General features: G+C 38.1%; 2 protein-coding genes across 5 annotated transcripts; both read right to left on the reverse strand.

Annotated features, from left to right (window-relative positions):
* Positions 1 to 26: 26 nt before the first annotated feature.
* Positions 27 to 4204, reverse strand: LOC125221380 (uncharacterized). Of its 4 annotated transcripts, none has more exons than XM_089064401.1 (4): positions 4044 to 4194; positions 1208 to 3945; positions 654 to 762; positions 27 to 418 (listed from the first exon to the last, which is right to left on the reverse strand). In XM_089064401.1, the coding sequence occupies exon 2, from the start codon at positions 3834 to 3836 to the stop codon at positions 1410 to 1412; it is 2427 nt and encodes an 808-aa protein (XP_088920527.1). In that variant the 5' UTR covers positions 3837 to 3945; positions 4044 to 4194; the 3' UTR covers positions 27 to 418; positions 654 to 762; positions 1208 to 1409. The 4 variants fall into 4 exon arrangements, with proteins under 4 accessions (XP_088920527.1, XP_088920528.1, XP_047979458.2 ...); XM_089064402.1 differs by having other exon boundaries at positions 1208 to 3942; positions 4044 to 4184; XM_048123501.2 differs by having other exon boundaries at positions 654 to 713; positions 1208 to 4204.
* Positions 4205 to 6259: 2055 nt separating this feature from the next.
* On the reverse strand, positions 6260 to 7114 carry LOC125211020 (FCS-Like Zinc finger 3-like). Its single transcript, XM_048110694.2, has 2 exons — positions 6893 to 7114; positions 6260 to 6786 (listed from the first exon to the last, which is right to left on the reverse strand). Exons 1-2 carry the CDS (start codon positions 7012 to 7014, stop codon positions 6591 to 6593), a joined length of 318 nt encoding a protein of 105 aa, XP_047966651.1. The 5' UTR covers positions 7015 to 7114; the 3' UTR covers positions 6260 to 6590.
* Positions 7115 to 15641: the final 8527 nt, after the last annotated feature.

Raw genomic sequence — 15641 nt, forward strand, 5'->3', positions numbered from 1 at the left:
ACCAGGAGAGAGAGAGAGAGATCAGCTTCCACAAAATATTAGTACATCTTAAAATAGCCAAAATGTTGCATCAAGTTTTCTGATGCTGAGGGACATGAGTACACCTTTCTGATTCTATCTATAATTCTTTGAATGCTGCTATTTACATTTTGCCTGCTTGCCTACTACATTGAAGAACAAGGTAATTCGAACTGTAGGGGGTGGATATATACTTGAACACCAGTAACATGTGAGTCCGAAAACAATGGCAAAGATGAAAATAGTTTACATACTCATTAACGGGAGCTCTTTCTATCGAGCTTAAGTACGTTAGTCTTTGTAGCCTACTGCTAACTTCATCCCATGCGAATTTTGGGTACTGGAAAACTGATCTAGCTTGGTAGAATGATCCAAGGAAAAGAGTAGCAGCACTCCAAACCTATTAAAAAAGATAACAGATGTAGAAACAAATTCTTGGTGAGTGTATCAAAATTCTAAACTGAACTTTCTCCAACTCATAAATGATAGAATGCAAATTTATATAGCCTGTCTAAGTACTGTTAATCACATAAACTTGCTTCAAAGATTTTGCAATACAAGATGTTTCAGTCTGTATATGCCTAGAATACCGAATATAATGAAAGGAATCTGCAGGTTTGAGAGATAATTCTCACCTCCCATGTGAGGATTCTATCTTCTTCAAGCCCGTATGGATGCTGGGACAGATTTCCTTCCTATATCAAGATCACAAATCATGATACATTTTCAGTGAAGAAAACTCACCTATACAGACATGAAGGTAATGTCAAGACAATCTTCTCAAAACTGAAAACAATATACTGCTTCAACAGACAGCGAAAAGTTAATTCTGTCACATTCTGTAATCAGATAAGATATGCATACACAAATATTGTAGTCTAAATAAAGCACATAGAGACTTTTGAGAGAAGTTACAAATATGTGATTCAGATTGCTCATTGATCAAGTTCGAGAAACTTGTTTAGCAAAATGGAACAAGGCATAGGTAAAATGGAAATATATTGAAAAGATAAAGCAAACAAAACATCAAAGGAGCCAACACTTACGAGTTAAGGATATGCACTCCAACATAAAATCTAGTATTGAAGAAGTATCAATGTGTAACACATGGAACAAATTAACTAGACAATAACAAGCAGGACAATATGTTTAACCAGCTAGATAACCAAAATGGTATAAGTGTTTTCACCTCATTTTACGTTTCAAAATGACATAGTAAGCAAGCCGGCGAAGAAAGACTTGGCCATTTCCTCATCAAGGAAACCTAGATGCACACCCAGAAATCATGTGTTCAGACTTCTAAATACTGGTGCAAGGGAAAAATCAGGCTGGTCCTCATCAGAAATATTCTGGTTGGCCACCAAAAACCATGAAGCAATAATTTCATTAACTTATCTGCAGACAGCTTCCACATTCATGCTGGACAGATAATCAGTAAACCCAATGGGGTTAGAACTCATTTTCTGAATAACCTTGTTTCTGTATATGAAGTCATAAGTCATGTACATGAGGAGGTCCAAAAAGAGACTCTTCCCTGTTATTTCTTTTGTAGATTCAACATCTTCTAAATCATTATATGCTCTATCCAATATCTTATGTGTTATCTCATCAAACTCAAAAGATATCTCACTCAACTTCTGCGCCCACATTGCTGCCCTGTGCGGTAAACCATGCTTGCGTAAATTAGACAACAGTAAGTTAGTCGTAACTAAATCTGGAACAAAACCCATCTTCAGCAATTTTCCTGTCAAAATCATTGCATGATCTAGTATATCATGGCAGACACCACTCAACAGAGTGTTGTAGGTAACTGTATCTGGAACTATTCCAGCAGAAACTAGCTCATCAAGCATCATTATAGCTCTATTCATCCTTCGGCTTCTGCAATAACCATGAATCTGTATGTTGTAAGTTGTAATATCTGGACCCCAGCCACTATTTTGCATTGTATTTGCCAAATTTTCCGCATTTAACATGTCAAGTTGCTTGCAGTATCCACTAATCAAAGTGTTGTAAGTCACATTATCTGGGGTCCATCCACATCTTAGCATATCCAGGTAGGTGGCCATGGCAGATTTCATCCTTCCTTGTTTGCAGAAACCTTTGATAATAATATTGAATGTGATCACGTCAGGGAGTAAACCCCTATTCCTCATCTCCAATTCCAGCCTTAATGCCTCATCTAGTTCTCCGCAGTTGCAAAAGCCGGAAATTAAGGAATTGTAAACAAAGTTGTTAGGCACAAGCCCTTTGCTTAACATTTTCAAATACATATCGTATGCCTGTTGAACAAAACCCCCCTTGGAAAGGCCTTGAATGAAAGCAGAAACAGCAACAACATCTGGAGCCATCCCGAGCATCTCCATTTCATCCCAAAGACCGTGAGCTCCCATCATGTCTCCTTTCTTAATATACCCATCCAGAACCACTGTGAAAGCTGCTCTACTGATGGGATAACCATTTTGTATCATCTTCTGTATGAGCGACTTGGCTTCTTGAAGCCTTCCGATCTTAGATAATCCTAAGAGAAGTGAAGTATACGTGGGAGCTGAGGGGGTGAAGCCAACTTTCACCATAAAGTTGTAGACTTCAAAAGCCTTGTCTTCTAAACCTGCTTTGCTGTAGGCAAGAATTAACGAGTTAAATGAAATTACACTAATAGAGATTCCTTTCTCGAGCATGAACCCCAATAGTTCAAAAGCTTCATCCAATCTACCTGCCCAACACAGTCCTCCAATATGTATATCAGGCAATGAAGAATCTTGAACCGATCCCATCACTGAAAAGCTCCTTAGCAACCTGTTCCCATCCTGCTCGTTGCCGTACTTTTCATTACCAGCAGCTAAGATGTTAAAAGTCACACCATCAGGTGCAACACCCCTGCTTCTCATTTCTTCATAAAGCACATTTGCCATACCAATTTCTCTTGCCTTGACATAGCCATCCATCAAGGCATTATACAATACAGTGTTTGGAGACACACCCAATTCTTGCATCCAATGAAAGATTTTATTTGCTTCAGCAATATTACCCTCCTTGCAAAAAGCATTGATAAACGTGCAAAATGTAGCAAAGCTTGGAGTGCAGCCACTTTCGAACATCAAATGCACCCAACTGAATGCTTCCCAAGTCCAACCCCTTACACAATATGCATTGATCAAAATATTATATGTATATACATCTGGCTCACACCCAAACTTCCTCATGACATACAACAAACTTTCTGCAATCCGAATGCAGCCTCTCCTACAAAATCCAAGAATCATCATATTGTAAACATAATTCGAAGGGAAGGGTCCTTTAAAAATCATATCTTTGAACAGCATCCACACACTGCTATAATCACCAAACCGTAGTAACAACTTTATCAAACAACAAATAGCTGATAAACTCGGCCTACCACCAACTCCTCTCATCCTATCCAAAACCTCCAGGGCACAAGATGCCATCTCTGCATTCGTAAAAGAGCGCATTAGTGCATCGAGAATATAAAAGTCCATTGCAGTGCTAAAGATTTCTCTCCATACAAGAACATAGCTCCTCTCCTCTCCTATTCCCCGTATCATCCATGTAAGCACATCCTGAGCTAATCGCCTAAAATCTTTCGCTACTAACGAATGCACGACGACGCAATAACACCTGACTAGGAAGTCCGAGTGATCACGAAAAGCATATTTGAAAAATGCAAATGCAACCTCCCGCTCGTGAAGCGAAACCATGATTTCCGCAATGGCAATTGGAGAAAAACCTCTAGACACCCGAATGAGGAGGTCTCTCTCCTCCAGTTTGATCATCCTCGAAATTCCGACGGCGAGCATACGCCTCTCGTTTGAGTTAATCGCATTGCTACCGGAGCTACTACTGGTAAAAGGCGAAAATTGACATAGGAAATCGGATTTTGAACCGACATTGAACGAGCTCGAACTGCTGAAATAAGCACACTTCATCGATTGATGATAAACAGAGAGCAAATGCGCTAGGGTTTCTGAGGTGAGGTGGAGAGAGAGGGGGCAGAAATAGCAGACCTTGAGGCTCCTATGCAGACGGAGCACAGCAGCAGACATTCGGATGTTGCCGGAGACAACGTCGGAAGCCAGTCCGCCGGCGTACTTCGTCGGAAGAGGTTTCAATTTTGGACTCACCGCCGCATATTACAGAAGCTTTTGGCAGCAAAGAGGAATTGTGGGAAAGAGGAAGAACTCTCTTCATAAAATTGGGCCTTAAGGCCCATTTTCAAGCCAGAGCTCATTTATTTACTTGATTAAAAATTCTGAAAATGAAATAAATGGGCCTGAGCCCATTAATACGCCATTGAGTGGATAGTAGTGCAATTCAAAAAAAGCTAACAAAGTAGAATTTTTGTTTCCTCTGTTACTCCCTCCATCCAAGATAATTTGATCCAGTATTTCATTTCGGGCCGTCATACATAATTTGTCTCACTTCATTTTTACCATTTTTTATAGTAGACCTCATATTCCACTAATTCATTCATACTCATATTTTATTATAAAACTAATACTTTAAAAGTAGGACCCACATTCCACCAACTTTTTCAATTCACTTTCCATCAGATTTCTTTAAACTCGTATCGGGTCAAAGTGTCCCGAATGATCTGAGACGGAGGAAGTATGTGGGAAATGCGGTGAAAATGTAAATTATGAGTTGTAAAAATAACTCTCTTTAATCTTTACTGATTATCTGAAATATTTTAAGGGCGAATTACCAAAAAAAAAATCAAGAAATTTGATTATATTTTGGTCCGACCTGCAATTTTGAAAATTAGTCAACAAGATTATGAAGTTTGAACTTTTTTTTTCTCAGTCAGTCACTAAACCTCTTTATTTTTCTGATAATGTTGGTTTTTAAAAAAGATTGAAAATCAATAATGGTTTTTTTATTTATTACGTAATTGTGGTTATCCGAACTCCGGGCTAATCACCTGATGGCATTTGGTTTTGCGTTTTGGTTTGGGAACATTTCATTTTCTATGAGTTGTACTTTGTGGTGGACCAGTGTTCCCATGATACTGATGTTTGTTGCTTTATCTCTAGAAAGTTTAGAGGAAAGGATAATACCTAAAATTTAATTGTTTTTAGAAATGAAAATAGTTTAGAGAGCTAATTCTATGTCATAATGGTCAATGTATTAAATAATAGGGGATTGTTCAAATAATTTACTCTATAAATTCATATAGATAGGAATTGAACCCCATATCTCATACCTAATGGATACTTAATGGATGAGGTATTGAACCACCACAAAAGTAACTTCTTTTTCACGTATAATTATCTGAGCCACTATTTTTTGGTACACATTAATAGAATGGAGTTCGATTTTATGCAATAGCATGTAAACTGAGAGTACTATATATGAAAAAAATATAAATATTTCAAATTAAAGTGAGAGAAAAGTAAAAAAAACAAAGAACTTTGAGATGGGATATTAATAAGATACTATTGATAAAAAAAATCACATACTTTGAGTAAATTCTGATATTTTTCAAAATTGATTACATTTCCAATCAATAGACCTAAGTAGAAAGAAATGTATGAAAGGAGGATCTTGACTGATAACAAGTGCTCGTAATTTCGTAAACCTAATTTTGTTTGATTCTTTGATACGATCGTAAAATAAAAGGCAAAATCAAAGCTAAAAAAAATAAACTTCTTGATTGCATCGCCTGATTAACTAAGACTATCTGTTTCCACAACCTAATAATGGTGATAAGGTGATCACATCGTTGTAGTATGAAATCATATTTTTAATTGGTAGTAGTAGTATATATAGTAGTACTAGTCGTGTTTTACCCTGACCTAATCTATTAATAATTGAGAGAAAAACCATAACCTTGAAACATTATTTATTCTGATGCAGCCATTAAATTTTGTTTCTGCCGTTGATAGATTGCACTGGAATCATCGATTTGACCCAGTATCGATCCGATCCAATTCAAATAGAACCATAAACTTACATGTTGAGCTGAGCCGAGCCGGTTATGATACCGGTTCGCTTGGATACCGAACCGCCTGCATAAATCGCATATCTTAAGGTGGCGTTCGGTTGCCAATATCACGAGACTATCCATCTAGGATTAAGTTATAGGATTCAATCTTATGAACCAAACATGATAAATACTTTAATTATGAAATTTAATCTTGGCAACCGAACACCCCTAATATTACTGAGCTTTGTGGCTAAAAAATCAAATATTCCTGCTAATAAATTTCCAATATTAAAGAAGTTTTCCCAGAAACTCATACCCTCTTATTCTCAAGTAATTAGCAAAATCAAAAGAGAGGTGATTAACCGATATTTATATTTTAATGACATCCAATTAAAGGACTCTCAATCCTTCCCCACCATATACACATATCAGATGCCATATTCCAGAAATTATTAAAAAAAAAAAGAGGAAAATGTAAATAAAAAGTAAAATCAAAATTTTCGGTACGGACTTCTTCTGCACCCATCTCTCTTCAACAGATCAAGCTCCAGGTCATGCGAATTCGTCGAAGAAGTGATCCATAATCCTTCTCAATTATGTATATACTCATTTGCAGCGAACTCAAATCTCAAACCACAGCCACAGTTCCCGTCCGTACAGCTTTATTCATGCCAGATTCCTTCGCGGAGTCAGAGCTCTGCCTCACACCGCTCGATCTCTTCGAAGAAGAAGAAGAGGATGACATTTTCCACTTCTTCTCCATCGCCTCATCTATCTCGATCTGCTCCTGCCGGCACTCCTGGCTACAGAACGGCGTGTTTCCTCTGCAAAATCGTTCCACCACCGGCTTAGAAACTCAGTAAAATCAAATCAATTTCGCAATTGAGCTGCAAAACTCTTCAATTTCACAGTATCGTGCCCTAATTTTACCTGTACATGAAGATGTCGCTGTTTTGGTTGAGCGATCTGCGGCAGAGGGAGCAGGAATCGAGGAAGTGCGGCTGGTAGTCGTCCTCGCATCCGGTGTAGTAGTATGCTGCAGCTGAAGCCATCTCTGCGGCGGCGGAAGGGGCGGCGGCGGTGGTGGTTTGGTTTGGTTTGATTTGATGCGATTGATAGGTGTTGGAGGAAGTTGCGAGTGCAGGGGAAACGATATGGTGTGGGCAAGTGGCGTTTTATAGGAAAACGGAAGCCATGGAGTGGGAAGGAGCGAGACTCAGGTGCGACGCGGACTACGAAGCTAAACGTGTCTACCCAATGAAGATGCTCCACGGAATGGAAGGTGATGTAAGGTGTCAATATCAATTCACTAATTAAAAAAGCATTTTGCTTTTTCCCCAAATCCAAGGGGGTTGGATCCTGTGTCAGTGAGTGCATTGCATCACCGAGCAAATTTATAAATTTTTTAGTAAAAATAAAAAAAAGAGATTAACTCTTGCGTCATGATAAAATTTTGAGTTAATTGGTCTTCGCCACCACTAAGATTAATATAATTGAGTTTATTACGTAGTGTGGGACATTTTTTTTACTCCAATGATGGTGATTTTGTCATGCCAATACTTTCAAGTGCTCTTTCTTTGCAATTTACAAGTACAAAAGTGTACATTTACTAGACATAATTTTGCCCTAAAAACATAATCTTCATTAGTTTGCTTTTTAATTACAATAAATTTATATGACCAAATTTTATTAAAAAAAAAAAACTGATTTACTTGAGAAAAAATCAATTTATTTAGCATTTAATTAAAACATACGGGCACATATATAGTATATGAAACGTGCATAATATTGTGGTCATATATTAATGATTTGTTTTTAAATTTTTTTACTTTTTTAGAACCATAAAATTTAATTAATGCATACTTTAATTCAAATTTGAAAAGTAATATAGAGAGAATTCAAATATTTATATAAAAAAAAATGAGGATGAAGACTAATCAAGTCTTTTAAACTTGTCTATAACTATATTTATTATTTTAATATATAATTAGTACATCAAGTATAACTTTTTTTAGTCATACAAAATTCGATTATTTATCATCAGTCAGTTAGTAAAATATGTACAATTACTCAAATCATATATATAATTTAATTAATTAGACCTCATAATTAATCTAGTTAGGGCCATAAATCCTACACAAGAAAAGAAATAGGGAGAAAAAAGGAAAATTGGTTGTGAAAAAAGAGAGCACAACGAATGAGTGAAAAAAGAAGAAGCAAAGAATCACATTCTAAAAAGAAAAAAGAAAGCTGTATTGCATCATCAAATCATGACACTCAAAATTCCATAATTGCAAAAAAGGCCCCACACTTTGTTTGTCCTCTCCCCATCACACCACCTTGGAGCTGCGTCGGATCGGGCCCCACCAACCAATATAAAATTACAACAAAATCATCTCAGGTGGAGCCCACTTACGTGGACACCGGCCCCACCATGGACTCAGATTCCGAGGCCTATGTCTCCTCCTGCCCGCTGCCCGCGGGCACCCATTCTATAATTCTCAAAACATAGTGAACATTCTTTTAACATGAGATTTCATTTTATACACGATTAATTTAGCATTTTTTTGTCCTGTTTTAAAAGAAATGCTTCTTTTATCACAAGAGTTTAATGTAGTGTAATTTTATAATTAGGTAAAGAGAGAATATATTAGTATGGAGAACAAAGTAGAAATACATTTCTTCATTTAAAAAAATATGTGGAGTATTTGAAAAACAAATATATATCACTTTAAGTAAGATTGAGAGAGTATATATAATTTGATTAATTACATAATTTAAAATAAAATTTAGTACAATTTTTTGGGATTTGCTTAAACTCACGGCCTATTGAATAGATGATAGAAGATAATCGACTTATCGAATACACTCCACTTTATTGTCAAATTTTTCGATTTGGTTTGTTTTAATTATTTTTAGATAATTTTCTTTTTAAAATTTACTAGATCAAAGTTCTATATTCGAATTTTTGCATTTTAAATATTTAAGATACTTTTATACTCCATAATTTGGATTGATTAGTTAACATTTATGGACAAATTATGAATTGAATATACTAAATTAAAATGCTAGTACTAGACTTCTAGAGCCTGTCCGTCACACGTGTGTGGCGCACACGAGGCTGATAAAGCTTGATAGGTTGTGGGAGGTCAACGAGATCAACGGCTGCGATTCGTCTGTGTCGTTACGTGATTGTCTATTATTGGTGAAGAAAATTAAAATCTGCCCATACCGTTGAAATTTGTGGTAATGGTGGCTTTCTGTTATTGGGTCGACTATGTCTATAATTAAATTCAACCGGCCTTCATTTACCCCTATTTATTTACATTTTTATAAAAGTTAATTTGTTCCAAGAGTTGTGGAAAGTTCTAGTAAATTTTATGAGCAAATTGCTAACTTCTAGTATATTCTATTTTATTAATTTGAAAATAAATTACTAAGTTTGAGAATTTTTGCAATTATCTCATCCTTCTGTTTTTTTTTTGAATTACGTACATATGTGGCGATCGGTTTAAAATACGTGTACAAAACAACGTTGGACGCAACAACGTCTATTTAAGTTCGAAATAGTGGTTCGTCCATCGGTCCATGTATCATCTGCCACATGAACATGTAATTCACCGGAAAAGAGAATGATGTAATAATGGCAAAATCTTAATCTTCATGATATGTTTTTCAATTTTGAAAAGTGTGTGGGACAAAATATTATTTGACTATCTTTCGTGATTTATTCGGCAATTTTCTTAACGCACTTCAATTGATAATAAAAAATCAATATCAGCCAAGTTCAAATTTAGTGATTAGCATATATATAAATAGTGCAAATGATATAAATTATCAATGAAAGGATGGGGTATTGACAATTTTTTTGAGGTATACAACACCTTAACATCAATGTGTGGTAGTATTTTAAAGCTCGATTTATCACCACAATTTAAATGTTTCAAAACAAATAATTAGGAAAATGATATTTATCCTGCCAGCATGCAACATTTGGTTGGTTAATGGGCTATCCTCTGTATTTTGGTGAGATATATAGACAATAAACCTGTCTCGTTTCATTTTCAAAAATAAAAACAAAAATACATGTGTCGCTTGTTCTATTATAAAAGTGCACTTTTATGAAATTATGAAATAGACATTAATCCCTAACATTCATTTAATAGGGAAAATAAAACTATGTAAAAAAGAAATGCACCTAGTCATGTTCCTCTGTATGCATACATTTTTTGTAAAGGGAAATAGAAAATAAAATTATATGGTATTATACAACTTGAGTCTTGAGAGTGTATAAGAAGATAGAAGACCGAATCATTTTCTAATGCATGATTAATTGCTCATAATGGTGACATAGTTATGAATATTATTACTATAGCATATATTTGCAATTTGCATCTGTCAACAACTCGACGCTTTTAAAATAGGGAAATATTAGATATTTATGTCAAAAGTAATCTAACATTTATAACACAATATTTTAAAGTATTTATAATTGTATACAGTTTTTGGTACCAATATAATTAGATATTTCAACATAGAAAAAAAATTGATATAAGCTTACAAAATCATTATTAATTAAAATGTGTATATATTAATCCTGGAATGCAATCAAATGCAAACTCTAAATATTGTACAAACTTCAAACTATGACCTGGACTGTAAAAAAATGTCAACAAATGTCAAAATACTAGCAATAGAAAAATATCAACATAGTGTCAACAGTTAATGCTCTGTTGATATTGTGTTGACACTGTGTTGATATTGTATTGACATTAAAATCTTGAAATTTTGAATTGTGTTGACACTATGTTGACATTGTGTTGAAAAGTTTAGAGTTTGTACAATATATGAGTTTGTAGTTTATCACTATCCTATTACTCCCTCTGTCACATTTAATATGACACATTTTTTTCTGCACGTGTTTTAAGAAAATAATAATAAATAGTTAAAGTGAAAATAAAGTAAAGTAAGAAAGATAATAATTTTTTAAAATAAATGCAAAAAGAATGTATCTTGTTAGCTAAGATAAGAGCATCCGCAATGGTCGGCTAGCGACCGGCTAGCCGATTCGTCGCGCTAGCCGATCGGCTAGCCGAACCATTGCAATCGGCCAGCGCGAAATCGGCGAGCGCATCGGCGTGGGCTGGCCGATCGCTCGTCGCTAGCCGATCCGCTGGCCGATCGCTCGTCGCTAGCCGATCCGCTGGCCGATCGGCTAGCCGCCATTGCAGAGGCCCGATCGGCCAGCGCCGATTTTCGTTTTTTTTTTTTTTTTTTTTAAAATCATATATAAACGCGATTTTCGTTTCATTTTCATTTGCACCACTTGTTTTAACGAGTTTTCTCTCTCTCTAACTTTCTGTTCAAGAGCATCATCGAGTGATGGATCACAACAACGAGTCCAGTCCGGCGACGAGCGGCTCTCAGACTCCCACAGTACCCGTGGGATCTGGATGGGGGCAGATGGGCCCGGGATTTAACATCCCTTGGAATCAGATGATGGGGATGATGGCTGGTGCGCCGGGGGGGGCGATGGGGGGGAACCAGGGGGGTATGCCGTGGGGGATGCCGGGCGGCGGGCAGGGGAGCGGCGGGCAGTCAGCGCCCGGGTGGGGGGGTATGCCCCAGATGCAGCAGCAGATGATGTTGCAGCAGATGATGGGGATGATGTGGCAGGGGGGATGCCGGGGGGGATGCTGCACGGCATGTATCCCGGGATGCCGGGGGGGGGGGGGGTGCAGGGGTCACCGGGAGGGGACGCGGTATATCGGCCCTCGCTTGATTTTTTGACGGCTTCGTCTCACACGTCGACCCCAGTGGAGACGCAGTTCTCTGGCGATGACCTTCTGTCATTGCACGATATGGGGATCGATCTCGGGGAAAATGATACTCCCGTTCCAGCGACGCGGGCCGCGCCGAAGGAGAAGACGAGGGGGAAGGGGAAGGGCAAGGCGGTCGGCGAGTCATCGCAGCCCGCTGCCCCTGGCCGGAGGAAATGGACGGAGGATGAGTACGCCGGGGTGGCCAAGGGGTGGTTGGAGGTGTGCGACGATCCACTGGTTGCGAACAACCAGCGGGTCGTCAACATGTGGGCGAAGATCAGTGCTGCCTATAAGAGGCACTGCCCGCACGGGAAGGACTTCAGCAACGAGGAGGTCCGGAAGGGGTGGGAACGCACCAGGGCCGCAGTGGGCCGTTTTGCGAATTTGTACGCCAACGCCCTCCGTCAGCTCAAAAGTGGGCAGACTGAGGACGACGCCCGGAGGATAGCCGCGAGTCAGTTCCCCTTGGAGGGGAAGTATAAGGAGTTCACCTTCTGGGAGTGCTTCTTGTTGCTGAAGGACTCGGAGAAGTTCCGGGCGGGGTGCGACGCTGGGTGGCCGAAGAAGCAGCGACTTAACTATAGCGGCGACTACAGCGGCAGCAGCGGCGGATCCCACGACCTCCCCCCGGATGCTGAGGAGTTTCCATCCCCTCCTTCACTTACTGGTCGCCCCCGCTCGGTTGGACAGAAGCGGGCGCAGCGGGCTGCGAGGGGCGGATCCCCCCTATCGCCCCGCGAGGTCTAGTCCTCCGCCCTCCCAGCCGCCCCACTCGCGTACACTCTCCATTCGCGTAACCAAACGCGGGCTCAGATGTTACAGGTGTTCCGAGAGTGGAAGAACGCCACTGACCCCACGGAGAAGAGGATTCTTTTCGAGATGCTCGAGAGCATGCGTGCTGATTTAGAGATCGCGACGAGGAGGCTGGGGGGTTCCGACGTGGGCTCAGATACCACGGGTGGCGGCAGCGGCGGCGGCGACGGCCACGAGGAGGGCGACGGCGACGGCGATGAGGAGTAGAGAGTGGCGGGGCTCGGGTGTTGAAGCCCTTTTTTTTTTAAAAAAAATCATGTACTTTTTTTAAAAATCTTTGTACTTTTTTTTTAATGGAATGGATTATTTTTCCCGTATATGTGTCGTAAATTTAATTCCGTATATCGCAATTTTAATTCCGTAAATGTAGTATATTTTGAATTGTTTTTATTGCGGCTGGCCTATGGCTGACCTAAATCTGACGTGGCAGGTGGTTTTTTTAGTGTTGCTGACGTGGCAGAGGAGAGAATGGCTGGCCTATGGCTGACGTATGGCTGGCCTATTAACCATTGCGGATGCTCTAAAAGGAATGTATTTGGAAATTGTTCTCTATCACTCACTAAATAATTAATAGTATATCAAACGACACGTAGCTGGATCGATTGTCAAATAGTGAAGAAACAATGGACCACAACCCAAGTTAATTAATTGGGTGCAGAATAATAGGGAAAATGGAACCTTTCTATTATAATTGGAAAAATTTCTTGAAATGTTGTCATTTTATATGATGGGTGTTTCTCTTTATTTGAACATGTGTTAAGTAAAAGTCGTGTGCTAAATTAATGGGAAGAAAACACAGAATCCAAGTCTTCCAGAGGAATATTTACAGTATCATAGCAACAAATATAATATGATTTAATTAGGATGCTAAGGAGCTGGAATTGAGTCATGATCATGTTGTCATGTGCCCATTTGAGTGTTTGTTAATGTCATCAACTTCAATTATTTTATAAAAACAATTAATTTGTGGCTGATGATTTACACCCATCTATCTTTTAATATAGACTTTAAAGTATTCGCTTAATATGCATTGATAATTGAAATATTAATGGAGATAAGTAGTAGTACTAATTAATTAGTTTATAGGTTTATGTCATCAACCGATACTTTCTCCATACTCATGCTTAATGACGAATCTGTCAGAGAATTAAACACACAATCAAATAGTAATATTTTGTTAAGGGAAACATAAAATTATTTATTGAGTATAGAAGGTGGGATGAATCTCAAAAGGATCTAACCTAATATTTTGTATGAATTTAATAGTGGTATACTTATATTACCATGAGTGGAATATTGGTAATAACTAACCAATTAGCACCGATTTCGTTAAGCACCAAAAATAAATTACATATGTGATAAAATTTTTACTCATGTCACTCAAGTCACTATTCTAAAGTAGATGTTGAATACTTTATACTATAATTCTTTATATTTGTTTATTAAAATTTGTTTGGCCAATTTCCTTTTCTTGGGCCAAACTTTTCCACCAACCAATCACAGAAAAGAAAAAAACCTTTTAGGTATAAGGAAAAAGAAATCCATCAAAACAAAACCCATTAATTCCAATTCCTCAAATCAACAAGCAGTGCTAGTCATCTTCACTTTTACTTTCCTTTTACCCTTTTCCTTTTCCACAGACTGGTTGATACTAATAAGTAAATAGAACAATAATAATTGCAAACATATTCAAAATAAAAACAAAGACTGTGTATATTGTATAACTATTTTGCCTATATAGAATTTACAAAGAGGCATTGGTAAGTTATTAGTAACCTTAAACAGAATTCAGAGCTAAAAAAAGACTTGAGGAAACTTTCCAATGTTGAAGGATGTAAAAATGACTCAGCAAAACTGCTTAGCCTGAGACAAATCAGTAAATATTGGACTGAACCGAGAGGCAAGAATCGATAGAAGTTAGAGCGTCCAGCACAATCTGGGCTTTAGCAAGACCATCTCCACCATGACAGAGGCGGGGGTCGATTCATGCTCCACCACGGACAGTCTCCACAGCTAAGATTGCAAAAGTAGAATTTGAATGGACAAACTTAAATCCACTGCTAATAAAGTACTTCATCACTTGATCATCCTTGTGTATGTTGATGAGGCCAGGTTTTAGCTCCGATATTAATGCTACGTTTCCAGGTAGCATACCTATCTGCCCCCGCCACACCAGGTGCTACCACGAAATGAGCAAGCCAGCAGGCAGACAGACAAATGAACGTTGAGCAACGTGGAGAAAACATATCATCATGTCAAGGCAAAATTTGGACGAGAAATGCGATTGTTTAGAGTTTGCAGGATCTAAGCCCAGCATAGAGTAATATTTTCATCATCTTGCACTGCAATTTATGTGTGGGGAAATAGGCAGTGAGACAAAGCTGTTTTACCAGCAATTCCAAAACCTTGTTTCTTAATTAGCTCATCAAGAATGGAAAAAATGTCATGCCACATAGCAAAATTTAATCTATCAACATCAAGCATCAATTCCACTACCACTGTGCTAATCAATATTCACTCTGGTTGCATCCAAACTTGGGTAGATATTTTTAAAATCTACTGCTCCTAACAAAAGACTGCCAGGTGTTTCAGTAATTGATACTAATCCATGGGATATCATTAAGTTAACAATAAATTGAAAGCTTACCAAAAAGCGTTACTTACTCCATATTTTACATGTTATATATGTTCTTCATTCTCCATCTAAATGGACAACTACTTTTGTGTAAATATTACTTATCAACTAATCCAAGAACGACAAAACAAAAATTTACCATGGCAGTAAACAGACACAAAATGGGGCATTGTGGTTGCAGAAAAGGTGAATGATAATGAGGAATGGTCTAAAATTGATCGAGTGCAATGAATGTGTAAAAGTTTAAAGTGAAACTAATTGAGTACTCCTATCAATTGATTTCAAGGGAGAGATACATTTGGGGGAAGTGGAGAGAAATGATGGCAACAGAGAGAGCAACACATTGAAATGAATACTTGATGGTTCTGAATCACAACCAAGCCATGTAAATAACAATGAATCCCACCAA

This window comes from Salvia hispanica, chromosome 2 (assembly GCF_029641045.1).
Source record: "Salvia hispanica isolate PSC_SH4W2 chromosome 2, Shi_PSC_v1, whole genome shotgun sequence".
NCBI classification, from domain to species: domain Eukaryota; kingdom Viridiplantae; phylum Streptophyta; class Magnoliopsida; order Lamiales; family Lamiaceae; genus Salvia; species Salvia hispanica.

Excerpts from the sequence above, each read along its gene's own strand:
- LOC125221380 (XM_048123501.2), bottom strand. The coding sequence starts at position 4,082 with ATGTCTGCTGCTGTGCTCCGTCTGCATAGGAGCCTCAAGGTCTGCTAT.
- LOC125211020 (XM_048110694.2), bottom strand. The coding sequence starts at position 7,014 with ATGGCTTCAGCTGCAGCATACTACTACACCGGATGCGAGGACGACTAC. Across the intron at positions 6,787-6,892 it reads AGCGACATCTTCATGTACAG|AGGAAACACGCCGTTCTGTA; the intron begins GTAAAATTAGGG and ends ACGATTTTGCAG.